Below are 22,681 nucleotides of genomic sequence, written 5' to 3'. Positions count from 1 at the left end.
GTAGGAGGACTGCTGTTAGTTCAAGGCCACCTTGAGACTACATAGTGAATTCTAGGTCAGTCTGGAGTAGACTGAGACCCTACCTTGAAAAAACAAAACAAAACAAAAACTCCAAATATGGATTCCATTCATATGAAATATACAGATAAAAGGCAGCCAGATGGTTATCAAAGTCTCCCCCCCCCCCCCTTGTGACAGGGCTTACTCTAGCCCAGGCTAACCTGAAACTAAGAATTTTGCCTCAAACTCACAGTGATCCTTCCACGTCTGCCTTTTTAGAGCTAGGACTAAAGGTATGTGCCATTAAGCCCAACTAGTCAAAATCTTAGGGATAAAATAGATAGGAAGAAACTGCTAATAAGTAAGAGGCTTTCACTTCAGATATATTTGTAAAAGTAAATGCAGTTGGTAATTACACCAAGTTTTAAATGTATTCAATGCCAATAAACAGTTCATCATAAACAAGGATTAGGTAACACTCTCCAATGCATGCTTTATAAGACAGAACTCAAGCTCTTGTCCCTCCAACAGTATGCTTATTTTTTTGTAATAACGAACATCTGAATTCATCATGAAACAAAGATCTTGAAACCTTGAAAATGAGTACTATATTTGACTGTATTCCACACATTTATCCATCTACTTTCTCTTTGATGCAATAGGTCTCATTAAAAGCAACAATACATGGTTTTCAAAGAAGTACAATACATTACATCATAGAAAGTGATATATTTACAGAACTATCATCAAAAAACTAAAGCTGACATAAATGATCATTGAACTACAAGCAATAAAAAATATTACAATATTCATATAAAACAATTCAGCATGGCATTGAAAAGCCATCCTAAATATCAATACCCTCTAACCCCACAAATTCATTTCTAAAGTTATCAACCTCAGAAAAGAATCTACTTTGCGGGCTGGAGAGATGGCTTAGCGGTTAAGTGCTTGCCTGTGAAGCCTAAGGACGCCAGTTCGAGGCTCGGTTCCCCAGGTCCCACGTTAGTCAGATGCACAAGGGGGCGCACGCGTCTGGAGTTCGTTTGCAGTGGCTGGAAGCCCTGGCGCGCGCCCATTCTCTCTCTCTCCCTCTATCTGTCTTTCTCTCTGTGTCTGTCGCTCTCAAATAAATAAATAAAAAATTAAAAAAAAAAGAATCTACTTTGCAAACAGCTAATGATCTTAAATATATATATATATTTGTATATATATATGTATATATTTATGTATATATGTATATATATGTATACACACACACACACATGCGTGTGTGTGTATATGTGTGTATGTGTGTGTGTGTGTGTGTGTGTGTATTTTCTCAATGAATACTAAAAACACAATAACTGTCATTTGGCCATTTGAAATTATCTTTGAGGTTAAAAAGAATCCCCAATTTGTCCCATTGGGAATTATATACTGAGTAAATAACTTATATACATTTTTGAAGAGTATATTAAGATTCAAAGTTAAAATATTTGCATATAGAAAACAAAACATGGATCCTTAAGAGGTAAAAATGCTATCTAAAATCAACATCATGACATTATTGTACTATTGACAAATAAACATTTTTAGATTAAATGGTACCTGATAAGTTAGTTTAATATCATAGGAAACATTATTAAATGAAACCAATTTTGCTTCTTTAAAACAATGAAAATCTTAACAAATTTACCCTCTACAACAATGAAATAAAGGTGAATTTTAGCCATAAATGCAAAATCCAAGTATAAAAGTTTTAGAAGATAAACCATGATTTGGGGTATTCTTTTTACATACCACCAAAAGCACATTCTATAAAAGATAAAATCAATAATCTGGATGTCACAAACTGAAATGTTAAAGTTCATGTCAATATTATAAGTAAACAGGTAAAGAAAAACAGTTTGGCCCTTGTTCCACCTTCCTGACTGAAGGGACCCTGGGTACCCAATTCCTGGATAGCCTGCTCTGGAGGGTACACCAATCTGTTCTTTTTCAGAAGGTAGTGAAACACAAGGAGATAAACTACCATTTGCACTTCAGTCAAGCCACAGCTGAAACCACAAGAGGAATTGAGGAGAAGATCATGAGTTCTGCTTCCATGCTGTTCCTGATAATCAGCTCCAGGGTGAAGTAGACAGGCCCTGATACTTAACACCTGCCAAAGCAGAGATCCAGAGGCTCCTAAGAGCTCATCATTAAAGGAGACTTTAAAACTCACTCACCGTGGCTCAGGAAATTTTGCAGAAGAGGGGGGCAGAAAGACTGTAAGAGCCACAGGTTGAGACATCATGCCCAGAGGCATTTGCTCCCCTCAAAAATAAATGACTGCTGCTCCCACAACACATAAACCACAACCCCATTGAGAAGGGTCTCCAACAGAATGGGGGCAGGGACGAGGGAAAAGAAGGTACTAACACCTGATGTATCCATACAAAATGTTGCTAATAATAATAATAATAAATTATAAAATATAAAATATTAAAAAACAGTTCAGGTAATACATAGCCAAACATTTGATCTAGATTGGGAAAGTCAGTAAGAACTGGTAAGAACTGATGTTATCTCAGGTGTAAGTGGGGTTTATTTTTTCATTAATGTAAGTTATTGATCAACACTTACCAGCAGCTTCAAGGACCAACTGTAGTCTGGCTTTGGCCTGCTCAGCTGGAGGCTAAAAATCAACCATAAAAGATTTTTAGAGGTTATAATAAATGGAGCTTTAAATTAGTAGATATATTATATATTATATAGATGGATGGATGGATGATAGAGAAAACTTTATCACAATTGATAAGAATATGTATCTAAAGCTTAAATATTCCACTATAGCAGTTCTTCCTCATGTAGTCTTTCACCTTTCCTATCAAATAACATTCTTCAATAAGATGATGACAAAATGACAGAGTTCTTTTTTTCTTAGTGGAAGAGGTTTAGTTACTACCCAATGTTAAGGTACCAAAACACAGGTTACATCAAGAGAACCTCATAGACAGATTTCCTTTTTAGGAAAAAGATTTATTAGAGAGGGTTACTATGTGGTGCAAGAGTATGACAGGCTCACTGAAGCCAGAGGGACTTCAACTTCTGAGGAAAAAAGAGGGGTGTCCCTTTTTATGGGTGTTGGAGAAAAAGGGAAAGTCTCCTGCTACATGACCCAACCTGTATGCTAGGAGCAATGAAGGCAGTAGTTAGTTCCTAAGGCCATAACCAACATGGCCTTGACACCCCAGACAGCAGGTGAACTGGTATTCTTGCCTAGCCTAAAGTCTCAGGTAGCAAGGGGACTCCTATAGTGATCGCATCTATTTTCTAACATCCAATACTATACCAATAAGCAGGAACAATTAACAAATAACTGCAAATTGAATATTGAGTAAATTGGACACAATTAGCAAGATTCAAAAGTTGTTTTACTTCTTTCCATATGTAAACATGTGAGTGACCTATATGGATTTCAATAAGGCAATTTGAAATTATGTACCTCAGACAAATAAGACCCTAAAACTACACATGAACAATTATGAAGCAGATAAGATGTAATGTACCTTACATACTTTCCGTTCCCACTGACTGTCCTAAAACTATTAAATCAGCTTTGGCTTCTGTCAAAGCACTTGATTACCTGCCTGAGGTGAAAGATAAGACCCTATCGCTGAAGATACCACATGCTGCTGATGCAGAACATCAAGAGATTTGGCTGAACTTGGAGGTACACACCTGTACAATCGTGGCACACAGCATAGGCAGGTAACCAGTGGCTCTCTGATTGGCCATGAGATCCACTCAGTGGAAAGGAACCCATAACTGAAACTGGGAACTAAGTAAGAATCCTATGGAGATCAAGATTATGGACTCTAATGAGAAGCTCCCAACAATCTTATCTAAATGTGAGGCTAAACCTATGAAAAATTCTCTAAATTAACAATGCTTACCCCTTTTAACCTATCCTGATCTCACTATCCATTGCAGAACCTATTTTTGTTTTTATTTTTCAGTGAGAACCGAGGGCAGCCAAAATCTATCAACAAGACAAGGATAGCTGACTCCCTGGCAGCAGATGAACTACCCCTCACACAGCAGATAGGGCCCAGGTAAAACCACAGAGGAACTGTGAGGTGAACAAGGAGTGCTGCTTTCAAGATGAGCCTGACAATCTGGGATGGGATGATGGAGATAGATACTGAAGACATACAAAATGCACCAAAGCAGAAATCCAGAAGCAGCTGAGAGTTCAACACTAAGGTAGACTTAAAGCACACCCATCAAGGCTTAGGGACTTTTGAGGAAGAGGGTCCAGAAAGAATGTAGGAGCCACAGTGTAGGAGGCACTATCCACAAGCAATGACCCCCAGTAATGACTGACTGGTGCTCTCAGAACTCATAACCCACAACTCCATGGTGAACTTCAGCAACCCACTAAGGAGGGCCCTTAGAGGAGTGGGACAGGGAGGAAGGAAATAATGGTGCCAACATATGGTGTGTCCATACAAAGGTTTTACTTAAGTTGTTTTTTTAAAAACTGATCCTTGATTTGATACAGGGTGATAGATGAGGCAAGAACTACCTTTTCTTTGACATGTTTTGCATAATGTATTGACAGAATACAAACATAGATCATATGAAAGTTTGGCTGATGAAAGATCACTTAACAGTATCCTTAGAACTAAAGGGTTCACTATGCCATATACATTTATATAAATGTTATCAATAAACTAAACAACCTAAATAATATAAAAAATACCATTTAAGAATTAATATTAATTGACCTTTTGTGGTATCACCATACCTGAATTTATACTATAGACACAGTAATAAGAAACAGTATGGTACTGGCATAAAACAGGCACACAGATAAATGGAATATAATTAATGATCTAGGTATGAGTTTGAGTAACTACATCTACCTGATCTTTGACAGAGAAACCAAAACCCTCACTGGGGCAAAGAAAACAGTCAGAAAACCTGGAAAGCCCCATGTAGAAGATTGAATTTGATCCTCTCCTCACACCTTGCCAAAAATGAACTCCAAAAGGATCAGGGACCTCAATATAAGACCTGAAACTCTAAATGAACTAGAAGAAAATGTAGGAAGAACACTTCAAGATATTGGAGTAGGCAAAGACTTTCTGAATAAGACTCCAGTAGCCCAGGGAATTAGACAAACACTCAATAACAGGGTCCTCATGAAAATAAAAAAGGTACTGCACAGATTAAAAACAAACCAACCAACCATCAACAGAGTCAATAGACAACCTACTGAAAGGGAGAAAATCTTTACCAGCTATACCTCTGACAGAGGTTTAATACCTAGCATCTAAAAAGAGTGCAAAGGCCTAAACAGTAAAAAAAATCAAGCACCGGGCTGGAGGAATGGCTTAGCAGTTAAGGTATTTGCCTGCAAAGCCCAGGTTCGATTCCCCCAGGCCCACATTAGCCAGATGCACAAGGGGGCGCAAATGTCTGGAGGCCCTAGTGCATTCTCTTTCTCTCCTTTCTCTGTCAAATAAATAAAAATAAAAACATTTTTTTTTTAAACCAAGCACCCCACTCAAAAAAATGGGACAAGGATCTGAACAGAGAGTGTTCAAAGGAAGAAATATAAATCAACATTAAACACCTAAAGAAATGTTGAACATCTGTATTCATAAGGGAAAAGCAAATGACTACAAGATTCTATCTCACTCTAGTCAGAATGGCAACTATCAAAAATTCAAATGACATCACATGCTGGCAGGGGTGTGGATAATCCACTGCTGGTGGGAGTGCAAACTTGTACAGCCACTATGGAAATTAGCATGTAGAATTCTCAAAAGGCTGAAAATAGAACTATCATTAGATACACCCATACCTCTTAAGGGCACACACCCTAAAGACTCTACTATATGTCACAGAGACATGTGCTCAACTATTTTTATTATTTCTCTATTCACAATAGCAAGGACCTAGAATCAGCCCAGATGCCTATCAACAAATGAATGGATAATGAAGATATGGAACATATATCCAACAGAATTATACTCAGCAGCAAGGAACAATGAAGCAACCAAATTTGCAGGATAATTGGGGGGGCCTGGAAAAAAAAATCATGCTAAGTGAGGTCACATAGGGTTAGAAAAGCAAATGCTGCATGACCTTTTTCATATGTGGTTCCTAACCTGGACCAGCATTAGTTAATTGTAAGTCATCATAAATATCAACAATATGGATGTGATACTAAAATGAAGATAGGTAAAGGAAGAGAGAAGGGAAGGGAAGGGAAGGGAAGGGGAGGGGGGAGGGGACAGGAAAGGAAGGCATGAAGGAAGAAGGGAGGGAAGGAGGGATGAGGGAGGGATAGAAAGGCCTGGGGGTAGAGGAAGGCATAGGGGGAAGTAACAACATCAATCAATTCCATAGAAACCATCTTCCTGGAATCAATTCTACAAGGTACTGTCCTCCATAACGTGGAGGGCGGGCCCAAAGAGAAGAGCCCTATAAAAAGGTGGAGAAAGCATAACCCTAAAACCATTGGCTTTGGCTGGTCAATCCCAGGACCAGAATTGGGTTCCGCCACACAGTGAATTATTGGTCAGGAAAACACAAGGTTCCCAAAATAATACAGGCCACTGACAAAACACTTAAGTTACCTGCAAGAGCTAACAGGTAAGTCCCTACTGATGAAGACTCCACACCCTGTGGCCACAGGACATCCAGTGACCATGCTGGAACTGGGGATCCTGTTCCCTCCTGGCTAGCCATCATAGTGCTGGAAAGTGCTAAGAGAGTGGCTGGAGAATAACAGTTGCCAACAGATGGAAGAACCAGAAGATCCTTCCAGTTACTAAATCAACCAGTTGAGCAAAAATTATATACTTGGGCTGGAGAGATGGTTTAGTGGTTAAGGCACTTGCCTGCAAAGCCAGAGGACCTTGGTTCGATTACCCAGACCCATGTAAACCAGATGCATAAGGTGGCACACGTATCTGGGTTCATTTGCAATGGCTGGAGGCCATTTTTTTTCTCTCTCTCTCCCTGTCCCTATGTCTTTCTCTCTATCAAATAAATAAATAAATAATAAAATATTAAAAAAAGAATAAATATACACCTTTCAATAATAATTCTTAAAAAAAGAATTATATACTTGTGCAATAGTGGCACACAGCTGATACAGGTAACCACCTGCTCATGGATTGAACATGAGACTTGTTCAGAGGGGGAGAATTCATATCTTGTTCTGGGAACCAAGCCAGATTTCCTAGGATAGGAAAGCAATAAGCTCCAGAAAGAACCTCCACTGCTCTTTAAGAAGAGTGGATATAAAATTATAAATCTCCCAAATAACTAGGCTTATCCCCTTTAATTCACTCTGCTTTCACTTTTGTTCTGTTCATAAAGATGGTGCAGAATACTGGGGAAAAAGGATACAACAAATGCAGCAAAAAGAGAGGACCTACTGTCTACCATGAGATAGGTCACTTCCATCTCATCTACCAGGATCCAGAAGTCATTACAGGAAGTGTAGACACAATATGCATGGCTAGCCTGAAAGCTAGTTCCATGGAGATGGCAACAGACACTGTGGTCACTCAAACCGCATCAACACAGAGATTCAAAGACTACAGAGAAAGCAGCACTAAGTCAGACCCCATTCTTGCCAGCCAAGCCTCAGGGAATATTGTGGAAGAGAAGACAGAAAGATTTCAATAGCCTCAGGGTGGGCAGGAATAGCTTGAGGCCCTGTATAACCCTCCTCCCCCACTAGCACAGAAACTGACTGAAGCCTCTCTGTCTCTACCAAAGAAGACCCTCAGCAGATTCAGGGTGAGGGGCTGAGAGGGTAAGAGTACAACCTGTCTATTAAAATAAATAAATAAGGACCTACTCTCTAATCTAATAAAAAAGAAATTAACATGATATGTTTGATTATTTTTCTATTGGTAAACAACATGTCTTGGAATCAGTAACTATGTGATAAGAATATGTTATACTGAGAAAAAGTTACGAATGTGAATGTTGCTTCCATGAAAGAAACAAAAACTTAGGCAACATGATGTGAAGGTGGTGAGAACATTTGTCTATCACAGAACTGGTAATAATAAGCTATAGCCCTGAACCAGAGACCTGGTACTTTTACTGGAGAATGCTATGTGTGTTTGTTGTATGGCACTTTCAGAACTGAAATATTTCATTCTAGAGGGAGGCTTATTAAGATGCAGGAAGTAAAGAAGTTACAAGTATCAGGAAGTTCCTGAAGATTCATAAGCAATAATATCTGCCGAGGAGAAGCCACTCAACTGGGATGCATTGTTCCTAAGTCATTACCTTTGTTGGGGTGGACTTTCTCAGGATCCAGCTGCCTTTGAGTCACCCATGTCCCTGTGAGTAAACCCTCATCCATGCTCTGTAAGTTAGCCAGTTAACTCACTAGTTCCCCAAGGTGGACTTTGGTAGAATTGCTACTCTGTCATCCATGATCTATCTGGGGTGAACAGATATTTGTGTTGCCCTAAGAAAAGTTAAAACAATGTCATGCCAATTGTTTATGATAGCTTTTGAGCTTAACTCCATGAGTTGACTATTTGTGGCAGGAACCTTATGATCAGCAAAGCCTAAACTAGTATCTGAACCTTTCAGGAGGAATGTTGCCCCGAGCCATGGAAGATGGAAATACTCAAAAGAAGTTAAATAAAAGGATAATGTGATCAGAACTGCACTTTGATGGACCACCCTAGTAAGGCTGGGAAAATGACTCAGTGTATAAAGTGTTCATTACTCAAGCTGCAATATCTGAGTTTGATCCTCCATAAATCCATCTAACAAGCTGGAAGCCATAGCAGGTTTCTGCAATCCCACCACATTGACCATGAGATAGGAGACAGGGACAGGAGAATTTCCCAGAAGCATGTGGACAGTGCAGCAAACAACAGCAGAGTGAAAGTGCAGAGAGAACCCTGCCTCAAATGAGGTGGAGAGGCAAAGATCAACCTTCAGGTATAGCCTCTGACTTCCAAATGCATGTTGTGACACCACACACTTGCACTTGCACAAACTAAAATACACACAACCAAAAAATTTAAGTGGTGGCAAGGAATTCAGTGAGGTGGGAATTAAACTGGTTCAGGTGAGATAATGGGGGCCTAAGCAGAGGGGCACAATAGGAAGAGACACATTTTAAAAATATTTAACTGGCTACAAGAAAATTGGCTATAAGAAAAGTAGTTGACAAAAACCAAGCTTCAAGCCATGTATATAAGCATGATTTATAAAATTTATATATAATATCAAATTGAAATATTAAAGTAAAATGTTAACAGAAGATTGTGACATTTTGTTTTTTAATTAATTGTTTTTGAATTTTATTTATTCATTTATTTATGAGAAAGAGAGAGAGAAAGATGTGGGGGAGTGTGGGGCACAGCACGGACATTCCAGGGCCTATAGCCACAGCAAACGACCTTCAAACACATGTGTTGCCATATGCATCTGCCTTATGTGGGTTCTAGAGAGCCAAACTTAGGTCCTTTGGCTTCCCAGGCAAGTGCCTTAATAGAGCCAAGCCATCTCTCCAGCCCTCCACTAGTGTTTCTTAAGGTAAGGAGGTTCTACATTTGTGATGATAAATGGGAAATGAATTTTCCCATCAGGATGATGGAGGAAAGAGTATGTGGAACACTGGGTTTATGTACCCTGACTAAAGGAAGCAACTGACCAAGTAAGTATGGTGATGCAGAAAAACAAGTCTAGTCTAAGAAAATTTGTGATTTTTTACAACAATTTAAGTTATCATGAAGACCAATACTGCAAAGAACAAAATATTTCTCAGAGCCAAGACAGTTTGTGTTTTTTACCACCTACATGCCACATCGAGTAGAAATATGAAACTTGGTGAAGCAGTACATAACTAGAATGAACAGAAGTAAACGGCATTCTGACTGCAAGATCCTTAGAAAACTAAGAATTTGAAAGCATAAGCATCAGAATGTCCTCATATGTTCTGAAGAGTTCTTTGACAGAAAAATCTTGGAAGACCTTCTTGGTTATGATATAGTGTGAGCCTTTTTTATTTTTTTTTCAATTTCAGAGAGATGTTTAACCATTAAAGCTCATTGCATTTAGCCTGGTGTAGTGGCATGTGCCTTTAATCCCAGCATTTGGGAGGCAGCGGTAAGAGGACCACTGTGAGTTCAAGGCCATCTTGAGACTACCTAGTGAATTCCAGGTCAGCCTGGGTTAGAATGAGACCCTAACATAAAAATCAAAACAAACAAACAAACAAAAGCCCTAACTACATTATAGTAAATATACAAATTATTGTGGATCCAGTATAAAATTAACAGTATTGTTAATGTCTTCTACCTCATGAAGGTCCCATTCAAAGCAGCTGCCCCCCTCTATTCATAACCACTGTCTTTGCAAGTATAGTGACTTCCTGATGGTTACAGTTTATTTTAAAACCTGTTAGTTTTTTTATTAGTTACTCCCATAAGCTATAATATTTAACCTAAATATCAAATCTGAGAAGAAAAGTAGTTTGGTACCTTCTAGCCAATGATGGGCTAAAATGAAGACTAACTATAATTTCAGGATCCTTCTAGCAAATTTATTTTTTTCAAAATAAATAATATACAGATATAAAAATATGAACAGTTTGAATCTGTTCAGAAGAAAGATAAATAATATACTTGGCCCAGTAAATAAGATTTCATTTTAAGTACATTTGTCTATGCAGATATAACCAAATATTATTTAGTAAATATTTAGATATCCTCCAATTATGGAGAAAATTACACAGACTCTCTTAGTTAACTATCATCATACTACCTGGATTAGATTGAAAATACCTTTGAGGCTTGAACACCTGTCACCTATCACAGCACATAATAGCACCATAATCAGTACAAATCTATCCAGTATTGGTAAATAGCACTAAAGATTTTTTTTTTTATGTCTTTTAGATTCTTTTTTTTTTAATCATTAGTTTTCTATTCTGCAAGTACAGGCAGTTTGATACCATTATTAGGCTCACCCACGATCTACCCCCTCCTCATTGGCCCCTCCTTGTTGAGGTATATGGGCCGTGCATTGTGGAGTTAGCCCACAGTTATTGGTATGATAATTGTCTCTGAATATCATGACCCAACATGTGGCTCTGACATTCTTTCCGCCCCCTCTTCTGCAAAATTTCCCTGAGCCATGTTGGGTTCATTTTTGGTCTGCTTCAGTGATGAGGTATTGGGGGCTTCTGGGGCTCTGGCTCTCTGATTTGGTAGGCGTTGATTTTTCTCTGTGTTGGTCCTTCCCCCTTGCACTGGTATCCATTTCATCAGGAAAATAGCACCCTTGCTTGTTTCGCCAGTTTTCCTTAGTTTCAGCCTGGGCCCGTTTGAGGTATGATGGGGTGGCTCTCTCCTTAGGATCTGCATCTATCTATCTTTCCCGAGGATTTGCAGCACAGCTAGGCAGTTGCCATCTTGGCCGGAAGTCGTCTTTTAGATTCTACTAAGGATATTTTCTAGAACCAGAACTTCCACCTTATTCAATAAGAAAACAATGCCAAATACAAATGCAAAGAATAAAGTAATTTTTCAAGGAATTTTTTTTGTTTGTTTGTTTGGTTTTTGAGGTAGAGTCTCACTCTACCCCAGGCTGACCTGGAATTCACTATGTAATCATAGGGTGGCCTCAAACTCATGGCGATCCACCTACCTCTGACTTCCAAGTGCTGGGATTAAAGGTGTGCACCACCATGCCCAGCTTCAAGGGATTTTTTAATCAAGAGCATATCACAATTATGCTGTATGAAGAAGGAAATAGTTTCCTCATAAATTTAGTTTTGACATTACCAGGACAGTAAAATAATATGAACTTTCACTCTACACATTTAAAATCATTATTAAAGTTAAAGCTTTACTGTGCTATGGAATAAAATAATTTGCACAGATAATGAAACATAATTTTAACTTCAAAAAGCTGTGCTTCTAAAAATTTTAATTACAAGAAGTTTAACCTTGATAAAATAGTAACCCTTTCTGGGAGAAGAGAAGGCTGGTAATCTTACTATGCCTGTGCAATTCCAAACCCACCCTGCTCCCTTCCTTCCCCATGGCAGCCAACTAAACTATAAATTTCCATTTGGGTGCCCTAAGTTTAACTAAGTGGATCGACTTCAAAGAAAAAAAAAAAAAACGCAGAGCATCTATTATTAGACCAAAATATGCATCAGTCTCATGATGCCTGATGGAAATGACTGGATCTGACTGTGGACTTTCTTTCATTTAGACTCCCCTCCAATGCTCCTCATAAATATACTAGAAATTCTGTGGAAATTAACGTCAAAACCAGCCCAATCATTTGAGCTATTGCCATGTAAAAAGAAATACAGATAATTTTATCCTTATATAAACCACTGACACATTCATCCTTCTCATGTCTAAACTTGTTTGAGCTTCCTGAACTACCCCTGGCTACCATAAGGAAATTCTGGAAGTTGATTAAGCTGAAGCCATTTCTTTCTTTCTTTCTTTTTTTTTTTAAATATAGTAACATACTTTATTTTATTTTATTTTTTTTCTTTTTAAATTTTTATTAACATTTTCCATGATTATAAAATATATCCCATGGTAATTCCCTCCCTCCCCACCCACACACTTTCCCGTTTGAAATTCCATTCTCCATCATATTACCTCCCCATTACAATCATTGTAATTACATATATACAATATCAACCTATTAAGTATCCTCCTCCCTTCCTTTCTCTACCCTTTATGTCTCCTTTTTACCTTACTGGCCTCTGCTACTAAGTATTATCATTCTCATGCAGAAGCCCAGTCATCTGTAGCTAGGATCCACATATGAGAGAGAACATGTGGCGCTGGGCTTTCTGGGCCTGGGTTACCTCACTTAGTATAATACTTCCCAGGTCCATCCATTTTTCTGCAAATTTCATAACTTCATTTTTCTTTACCGCTGAGTAGAACTCCATTGTATGAATGTGCCACATCTTCATTATCCACTCATCTGTTGAGGGACATCTAGGCTGGTTCCATTTCCCAGCTATTACAAATTGAGCAGCAATAAACATGGTTGAGCACGTACTTCTAAGGAAATGAGATGAGTCCTTTGGATATATGCCTAGGAGTGCTACAGCTGGGTCATATGATAGATCAATCTCTAGCTGTTTTAGGAACCTCCACACTGTTTTCCACAATGGCAGGACCAGATTGCATTCCACCAGCAGTGCAGAAGGGTTTCTTTTTTTCCACATCCCCGCCAACATTTATGATCATTTGTTTTCATGATGGTGGCCAATCTGACAGGAGTGAGATGGAATCTCAATGTAGTTTTAATCTGCATTTCCCTGATGACTAGTGACGTAGAACATTTTTTTAGATGCTTATATGCCATTTGTATTTCTTCCTTTGAGAACTCTCTATTTAGCTCCACAGAACATTTTTTGATTGGCGTGTTTGATTCCTTATTATTTAACTTTTTGAGTTCTTTGTATATCCTAGATATTAATCCTCTATCAGATATATAGCTGGCAACGATTTTTTTTCCCATTCTGTAGGTTGCCTCTTTGCTTTTTTCACTGTGTCCTTTGCAGTGCAAAATCTTTGTAATTTCATTAGGTCCCAGTGGTTAATCTGTGGTTTTATTGCCTGAGCAATTGGGGTTGTACTCAGAAAGTCTTTGCCAAGACCAATATGTTGAAGGGTTTCCCCTACTTTTTCCTCTAGCAGTTTCAGAGTTTCCGGTCTGATGTTAAGGTCTTTAATCCATTTGGACTTAATTCTTGTGCATGGCGAGAGAGAAGAATCTGTTTTCATCTTTCTGCAGATATATATCCAGTTTTCAAAACACCATTTGCTGAAGAGGCTGTCTCTTCTCCAATGAGTATTTTTGGCATTTTTATCGAATATCAGGTGGCTTAGCTACTTGGGCTTACATCTGGGTCCTCTATTCTGTTCCACTGATCTACATGTCTGTTTTTGTGCCAGTACCATGCTGTTTTTGTTACTATGGCTCTGTAGTATAGGTTAAAATCAGGTATGGTGATACCACCAGCCTCTTTTTTGTTGCTCAGTATTATTTTAGATATTCGAGGTTTTTTGTGATTCCAAATGAATTTTTGGATTGTTTTTTCTATTTCCATGAAGAAAGCCTTTGGAATTTTGATAGGGATTGCATTAAATGTGTAGATTGCTTTAGGTAAGATTGCCATTTTCACGATATTGATTCTTCCAATCCAGGAACAAGGGATGTTTCTCCACTTTGTGTCTTCTACAATTTCTCGCTTGAGTGTTTTAAAGTTCTCATTGTAGAGATTCTTTACTTCCTTGGTTAGGTTTATTCCAAGGTACTTTATTTTTTTTTGATGCAATTGTGAATGGGAGTGATTCTCTGATTTCATCCTCTGTGTGTTTGTTGTTAGCATATATGAAGGCTACTGATTTCTCTGTATTTATTTTGTATCCTGCTACATTGCTGTAGGTTTTCATCAGCTCTAACAGTTTGCTAGTAGAGTCTTTAGGATCCTTTATGTATAGAATCATGTCATCTGCAAATAATGATAACTTGATTTCTTCCTTTCCAATTTGTATCCCTTTTATGTGTGTCTCTTGCCTTATTGCTATGGCTAAGACTTCCAAAACTATATTAAATAAAAGTGGGGACAGTGGACACCCTTGTCTTGTTCCTGATTTTAGTGGAAAAGCTTCCAATTTTTCCCCATTTAGTAATATGTTGGCTGTAGGCTTGTCATAAATAGCCTTTATTATATTAAGATATGTTCCTTCTATTCCCAGTCTCTGTAGGACTTTTATCATGAAGGGTTGTTGGATTTTGTCAAATGCTTTCTCTGCGTCTAATGAGATGGCCATGTAATTTTTGTCCTTCAACCCGTTTATGTAATGTATTACATTTACAGATTTGCATATGTTGAACCATCCCTGCATCTCTGAGATAAAGCCTACTTGGTCAGGGTGAATGATCTTTTTGATATACTCTTGTATTCTGTTTGCCAATATTTTGTTGAGAATTTTTGCATCTATGTTCATGAGGGAGATTGGTCTGTAATTTTCTTTTTTTGTTCTATCTTTGCCTGGTTTTGGTATCAGGGTGATGCTGGCCTCAAAGAAGGAGTTTGGTAGAATTCCTTCGTTTTCTATTTCCTGGAAGAGCTTAAGAAGCAATGGTGTTAGCACTTTCTTAATAGTCTCATAAAATTCAGCAGTGAATTCATCTGGGCCTGGGCTTTTTTTAGTTGGGAGATTATTGATAACCGTTCAGATCTCCATGTTTGTTATAGGTCTATTTAAGTGATTAATCTCATTTTGATTTAATTTAGGTAGGTCATATAGATCAAGAAAATCATCCATTTCTTTCAGATTTTCATACTTTGTGGAGTATATGCTTTTATAGTATGTCCCTATGATTTTTTGAATTTCTCTGGAATCTGTTGTGATGTTACCTTGTTCATCTCTGATTTTATTAATTTGTGTCTCTTCTCTCTTTCTTTTGGTCAGATTTGCTAAGGGTTTATCAATCTTGTTTATCCTTTCAAAGAACCAACTCTTTGTTTCATTAATTCTTTGGATTGTTCTTTTTGTTTCTATTTCATTAATTTCTGCCCTAATCTTTATTATTTCTTCCCATCTACTGATTTTTGGTTTGCCTTGTTCTTTTTTTTCCAAGGCTTTAAGGTGAAGCATTAGGTCGTTTACTTGCGACCTTTCTAATTTCTTAATATAGGCACTTAAGGCTATACATTTACCTCTTAGAACTGCCTTCATTGTGTCCCAGAGATTTTGGTATGTTGTGTTCTCATTATCATTTGACTCTATAAATTTTTTGATTTCCTTTTTAATTTCTTCATTGACCCATTCATCATTTAGTATTGTAGCCTTTAGTTTCTATAATTTTGTGTGTATGCTTTATAGCCTTTCTTGCTACTGATTTGTAGTTTAATTCCATTGTGGTCAGATAGAATGCAAGGAATTATTTCAATTTTCCTGAATTTGTTAAGATTTGCTTTGTGTCCTAATATATGGTCTATTTTAGAGAATGTTCCATGTCCTGCTGAAAAGAATGTATATTCTGCAGCCTTTGGATGAAATGTCCTGTATATTATATCTGTTAGGTCCATTCCTTCTATGACCTCATTTAGTCCAGATGCCTCTCTGTTTATTTTTTCCCGGGATGACCTGTCAGTTGATGAGAGTGGGGTGTTAAAGTCACCCACCACCACTGTGTTTGGTGTTATCTGTGACCTTAGTTCTAATAGTGTTTGTTTGATGAATTTGGGAGCCCCCACGTTAGGTGCATATATGTTTAGGATTGTAATGTCCTCCTGTTGGAGTGTGCCCTTAATCAATATAAAGTGACCTTCTTTTTCTTTCTTGACTAATGTTGGACTAACGTCTACCCTGTCCAATATTAGGATAGCAACCCCTGATTGTTTTCTAGGCCCATTTGCTTGAAACACCGTCTTCCAACCTTTCACCCTAAGGTAATGTCTATCCTTTGTAGAAAGGTGAGTTTCTTGGAGACAACAAATTGTAGGATCCTGCTTTTTAACCCAGTCTGCGAATCTATGTCTTTTTGTTGGGGCATTGAGGCCGTTGATATTAAGATATTATTGAAAGGTGTGTATTTATGTTTGCCATTTTTGTGTGTGTGTGTGTGTGTGTGTGTGTGTGTGTGTGTGTGTGTGTTTCTGGTTCTACCTGTGCTCTCTTCTGTTGACTAGTATTTGAGTATTGCTTGTTTTCTCTTGGTTCCTTATATGTGTGCTTTTCCTTTTCTTCAGCATGGAGGATTCTATCAAGTATTTTCTGTAGAGCTGGTTTTGTCTTCAAATACTCCTTTAACCTGCTTTTGTCATGGAATGTCTTTATTTCTCCATCTATTTGAATGGATAACTTTGCAGGATAAGGTAACCTTGGTTGACAGTTGTTATCTTTCAGAACTTGGAATATATCACTCCAAGCCCTCTGGCTTTAAAAGTTTGTGTTGAATAATCTGCTGTAATCCTGATGGGCTTGCTTTTGTAGGTAACTTGATTTTTCTCTCTAACTGCTTTCAATATTTTTTCTTTGGTGTGTGTGTTTGGAAGTTTGATTATAATATGGCGAGGAGAGGTTCTTTCTGGGTTGTGTCTGGCTGGGGTTCTAAAGGCTTCCTGTATCTGCATTGGCACCTCTTTCCGAATTTGGGGGAAATTTTCTTCTATGATTTTGTTGAAGACGCCTACTATGCCTCTGGAGTGGAGTTAGTCTCCTACTATGCCCTGAATTCTTATATTGGATCTTTTCATAGTGTCCCGAATATCTTGAAATTCCCACTCATACGTTTCTATAAGTTTGTCTTTCTCTTTGGTGGACTGCATTAGGTCTGCCACCCGGTCTTCTAACTTAGATATTCTGTCCTCTCCCTCATCCATCCTACTGGTGAGATTTTCTACAGAGTTTTTTATTTCATTAACTGTGTTCTTCATTGCTAGTAATTCTGACTGCTTTTTCTTTATTATTTCTATTTCCTTATTTATGTCTTGTATTGCCTTCTTTATTTCATTAAATTGGTGTCCTGCATCTTCTTTGATTCCTTTGATTTCCTCTTTGATTTCTTCTTTGATTCTTTTGATGTGTTCTTTGACCTCTTTGAACATATTTATAATCATTCTTTTGAACTCTTTCTCAGGCATTTCCTCTAACTCTTTCTCACTGGAGGTCATTTCTGATGCATTAATACTTTTAGGTGGATTTATATTGTCTTGCTTTTTAGTGTTTCTTGTGTTATAATGTATATATTTTTGCATCTTGGATTAAGTTAATGCTTGGATTTTCTAGCTAGCTGGGTATTCTTAGCTGTTTCAATTGATTCGATGTAATATATTTTCGGGGTAGGACCTTAAGGTGTTAGGTGTGGCTCTTAAGATTCTCAGAGTATCTACAAAGATGTTCTTAGGGGTTGAGTTTACCTGCTATAGGAGTTCAAGCAGGCTGAGTGGAATCAAATACAGGTAGATTCTAAAATTTAACTATACACTGTACACATTCAATCAAAAACAGTTCCGAGTATGTATGCAAGAGTAGTTATTATAATGACCAGATCCTCTATCAACAAAGAGGTTAAGATTTCTGGTCTGCTGAGGGATCCAAGCCAGCTTGCGATCAAGTGAGACCCTTCCCTGGTGCAATCCCAGTTACCTTGGATGATTTTGGTCTCAGTCAAGTTGCTGCCTGGGTCGTCAGGCTGCTGTTCTGATTTCTGGAGCTGGGCACTGGCTTTTCCTGCGGGGCAAACCGAGCCGCTGCTGCTGCCTCTGCTGCTGCTGTAGCTGCCACTGCTGGAGCCATCACTGCTGCTGAAGCTGCTGCTGCTGTGTCCACTGCCGCTGCTCCCCCTGTAGCTGCTGCTGCCGAGTCTGCCGCTGCTGCCACTCCTGGGTCTGCTGCTGCTGGGGCCGCTGCTACTGGTGCTGGAGCCGCTGATGTTGCTGCCGAACTCTGCTCCTGCTTGGGTCCCGCTGTCAGCCCAAGTTGGCGTGGCTGGGTCCCGGGCGGCTGCTCTGTTCGCCGGAGCTGGGCTCAGGCAGTGGGGGAGGGGAGGGAGCCGCAGCTGCTCTGGTTCTCTCGCTGCTCCAAGCGTTCTTCTACCTCGCGGTCTGCTCCTCCGTTGCTCACTGCCGCTCTCCCCTCACATTTCCCGAGTTGCGGAGAGTGCGGTGTGAGGGAAAGCTCTGGCACCTGGCTTTTCCTGCAGCTCGAGCCAAGTCTGGCGGCTTTCTGGTGCACCGCGGCTACGGCGGTTGGCCGAGCTGCTGGAGCCGCTTTTCCCGCCTGTGCAGGCTCTGGATGCTCTGGAACTCTTCTACTTCTCCGCTGCCGCTTCAATTTCCTATACAGCACACTTTTTAGTAAAAGTGTATATTTTGCTGAGTTTTTTTGGTCTTTTCCCCTCCTAGGCTGCTTTGGCGTGGTACCTATACCGCCATCTTAACCGAAAGTCTTGATGCCATTTCTTAAAGGTAGAGACAACTTAGTGGTTAAGCACTTGCTCATAAACCCTAAGGATCTCAGTTTGAGGCTCAATTCCCCAGAACTCATGTTAGCCAGATGCACAAGTGGGAGCATGCATCTGGAGTTCATTTGTAGTGGCCAGAAGCCCTGGAGCACCTATTCTCTCTCGCTATCTCTCTCTCTCTTTCTTTCTGCCTCTTTCTCTGTCTGTTGCTCTCAAATAAATAAATAAAAATAAAAACAAAGAAAAGGGGGGAAGGTAGAAAGTTTGAAGGGAAGGTTGTAACAAGCTACAGAGAACTCAAGCTTGAAAAAGATGCTAGCAACGTCTTATAAAATCAATTGGATTAGACAAGATAATTTGCATTTATTACCTTCAATTCTATATAATCATCATAACTTTTCATACAAAAGAAATACAGTACTATTTAGCATACTCATGATAGAAAATCTGAATCGTGTATTGTAGGTACTGGGCCAAACAGAGTCTTTCGGTTTAAAAAAAAATCTTTGCTAGGCATGGTGCACATGCCTTTAATCCCAGCACTCAGGTGGCAGAGGGTGGAGGATTGCTGTGAGTTCGCGGCCACCCTGAGACTACACAGTGAATTCCAGGTCAGCCTGAGCCAGAGTGAAACTCTCCCTTGCAAAACAAAAACAAAAAAAAAGTTTATTTGCTGGCAGGGGGGTAGATGAATGAATGAATGAAAATGAGAGACTGTATGAATGGGCACAGCAGTAGGGCCTCCAGCTGCTGAAAATGAACTCTAGATGCATGTGCCACTTTGTAGATCAGGCTTTATGTGGGCACTGGAAAATCAATCTTGGGTCATTAGGCTTTGTAGGCAAGTGCCTAAACTGAGGGGTCATGTTTCCAGCCCTGAGTTTTTTAATTAAATTAAATTAATTAGTTAATTAGTTTATGTGTGAGAGAGAGATGGAGGGAGAGAGGAAGAAACAGATAGGAAATGGGTGCACCAGGGCCTCCAGTCATTGCAAAGAACTTCAGACACATGTGCCACCTTGTGCATCTGGCTTACATGGGTCTTGGGGAACTGAACCTTTCTCCTTTGGCTTTGCAGGCAAGAGTCTTAACTGCTAATCTATCTCTCCAGCTCTAAGTTTTTGGTTTTTGAGATAGGATCTATGGGATTTGCCTAGAACTCATTATGCAGCCCAATCTGGCTAGAACTCATGATCCTTCAATTTCTACCTCTCAAGTGCTGGGATTGTAGGCATGCACTATCACACCTAACACAACTTTGCTCCTTGGTATTCTATTTTATTACTCAAGATGTATAACTTCTGTCTATTCAAAAATGCTAAACTAAGTTTGATATATATTTTCTTTGAGTAGATACCTTTTCCCATGCCTTCTGGGTGTTGGCACATGCTGGGGAAATATCTAAACATGCTATTAGCCATATGCTTCAATGCTTTGCCACCCTTGGACTACCTGACCAAGTTAAGACAGATAATGGCTCCTGCTTTGCAAGCAAAGCTTTTGTAAATTTTCTCCAGACCTGGAGAATCTCATACTCCACAGGCATCCCATATAACCCCCTGGGGTCAAGCAATTGTTAAAACATATAATCAGACACTCAAGTCTCAATTACAAAAACAAAAGGGGGAATCCTTACCCCCACATGACCAACTGAAAAAGACATTATTTACCCTAAATATTTTAAATTTTTCTAAAGAAGATAAACAATTATCCCCTTTTCAAAAACATTGGTCCTCATCCGTTACCTACAGTTCTATCTAGGTAAGATGGAGGGACCCATTGACTGGGGCCTGGAGAGGACCAGACCCACTCCTCACAGCATGGAGAGGGTTTGGATGTGTCTTCCCTCAACATGAAAAAAGACCCATTTGGGTACCAGCCAGAGATCTAAAATATTTGTCCCAACAAGGGGACACTGACAATCACTTCTCCAGGGAGTGTCACACCCCTGAGGACTGTTCCTAAAATGGTCTTCACCCTGCTAAACCAAAATATTCCCTCCCTTGAGGAGGATTGCTGGCTTTGCCTCCAATCTGGGCCTCCCTAGCTGTTTGCACTAATCAACAATGATACAAATACAGTTGCCCAGGTGACCCTAAAAATTTGCTCAGCTACCTTCCCCATCCGTGTCCAGCTTTTCCCAATGTCTCCTTCTGGAACTTGCATTTGGGCCCTGCCTTACCCTAATAATTCCAGTATATATGTGGGATACATTCATCCTTCCTTCTGTACTTTTAACACAACTGAGCACAGTGCTCAATGCTGCCCACCTTCTGGAATGGTTTATGTTTGTGGATGCAGGATGGCCTATGACTTTCTGCCCATCAAGTGGATGGGCCTTTGTGCCCCAGTCACCTTGATTCCAGATGTGGATATCATTCCTGGAGATGAAGCCCTCCCTATACCCTCTTTCGATTGTATTGGAAGGAGACCTAAGAGAGTTGTACAAATGATACCTTTACTTGTTGGGGTGGGAATAACAACAGGCATGGTCACTGGGACAGATGGGATGGGTACAGAAGTCCATCTCCACAAAAAGCTCTCTGTCCAGTTGAGCAGTGACATAAAAGCTGTGTCCAGCACTATCCTTGATCTCCAACAACAGCTAGATTACCCACCTGAGGTGGTCTTACAAAACCGGAGGGGACTAGACCTACTAATGGCCAAAAAGGGAAGCATATGCTTGTTTTTACAGGAAAAAATGCTGTTTCTATTCCAATAGATTGGGAATCATTCATGACAAGATCAAAAGGCTTCAAGTGGACCTGAAGAGGAGATGGTGGGACCTTCAAGACAACCCACTGTGGATGGGCTTACATAGCTTCTTACCCTACTTTCTTCCCCTACTTGGGCCCCTCCTTCTTCTTCTCCTTCTCGTCACTGTTGGGCCTTGTGTAATTAACAAAATTACACAATTCATTCACCAATGGCTACAGGCAATAAAACTCCATCAGGTTGAGATACATTACCATAGGCTGGCAACTCAGGCATTAAGTTCCTCATATGACCCACTACCACCTCCCCTGCCCTCCATGTGACCGATGATGGGTAAGATCTCAAACTGACTGAGACAACCTAAGACTGGCCATGGAATGGGTTCTCAGTGAGCTAAACACATGGTACCAGGTGACGGGTAAGATCCCCAGAGGGGGACAACCTACGACAGGGGCCATGGTGACTAATGCTCTTACAAAAACAAAAGGGGGAGATGTTGGGCCTTGAGAGGCCTGGACACGAGGCATAGTGGAACTTACTGAGCCTGGCTAGAATTTGGCGACCTGTCTTTGGCCTATGACTTCTGCATAGGAGTGACTCAGCAAGGCCTGGCCTAAAACTGCCTGTGCCCAGCTACTACTAATGTGATGAAATATTACTGGCCCTTAATCTTCACTCCATTCTAAGACTCCCACCCCCTACCTTCATGCGATATAAGGGCCTGCTTGATACAATAAAACAAGATCCTACTTAGACAAGTCTCCCGACTCAGTGTGGTTTTTCTCAGGTGCCTAGGAGAGGGACTGGGTTGTTGACACTCACCATCCCACTCAGCCCCGGGAAGAGACCAGTGAGACCGATTTTCCCACAGCCCTACCTGCCAGAGCCTGGGAAGGGGACACACATATCTGGAGACTGCAGCCAGGTCTTGACATGAAAATTTTCTCTCATAACAAAAGGCAGTCTATTAGGCTTA

General features: G+C 39.7%; 1 protein-coding gene across 1 annotated transcript in view; it reads right to left on the bottom strand.

Moving 5' to 3' along the window:
• The window catches only part of Rsrc1 (arginine and serine rich coiled-coil 1), a 454,827-nt gene that overhangs the window by 166,275 nt on the left and 265,871 nt on the right, over window positions 1–22,681 (bottom strand). Inside the window, exon 6 of the mRNA XM_012947428.2 lies at window positions 2,608–2,659. Within this exon, the coding sequence (XP_012802882.1) occupies window positions 2,608–2,659 (52 nt within the window). The remainder of the gene's footprint in view (window positions 1–2,607; window positions 2,660–22,681) is intronic.

This window comes from Jaculus jaculus, chromosome 11, assembly GCF_020740685.1.
Source record: "Jaculus jaculus isolate mJacJac1 chromosome 11, mJacJac1.mat.Y.cur, whole genome shotgun sequence".
Classification (NCBI taxonomy): domain Eukaryota; kingdom Metazoa; phylum Chordata; class Mammalia; order Rodentia; family Dipodidae; genus Jaculus; species Jaculus jaculus.
The sequence above is the reverse complement of the archived record's forward strand: the minus strand, read 5'-3'. Positions and strand labels throughout refer to the sequence as shown.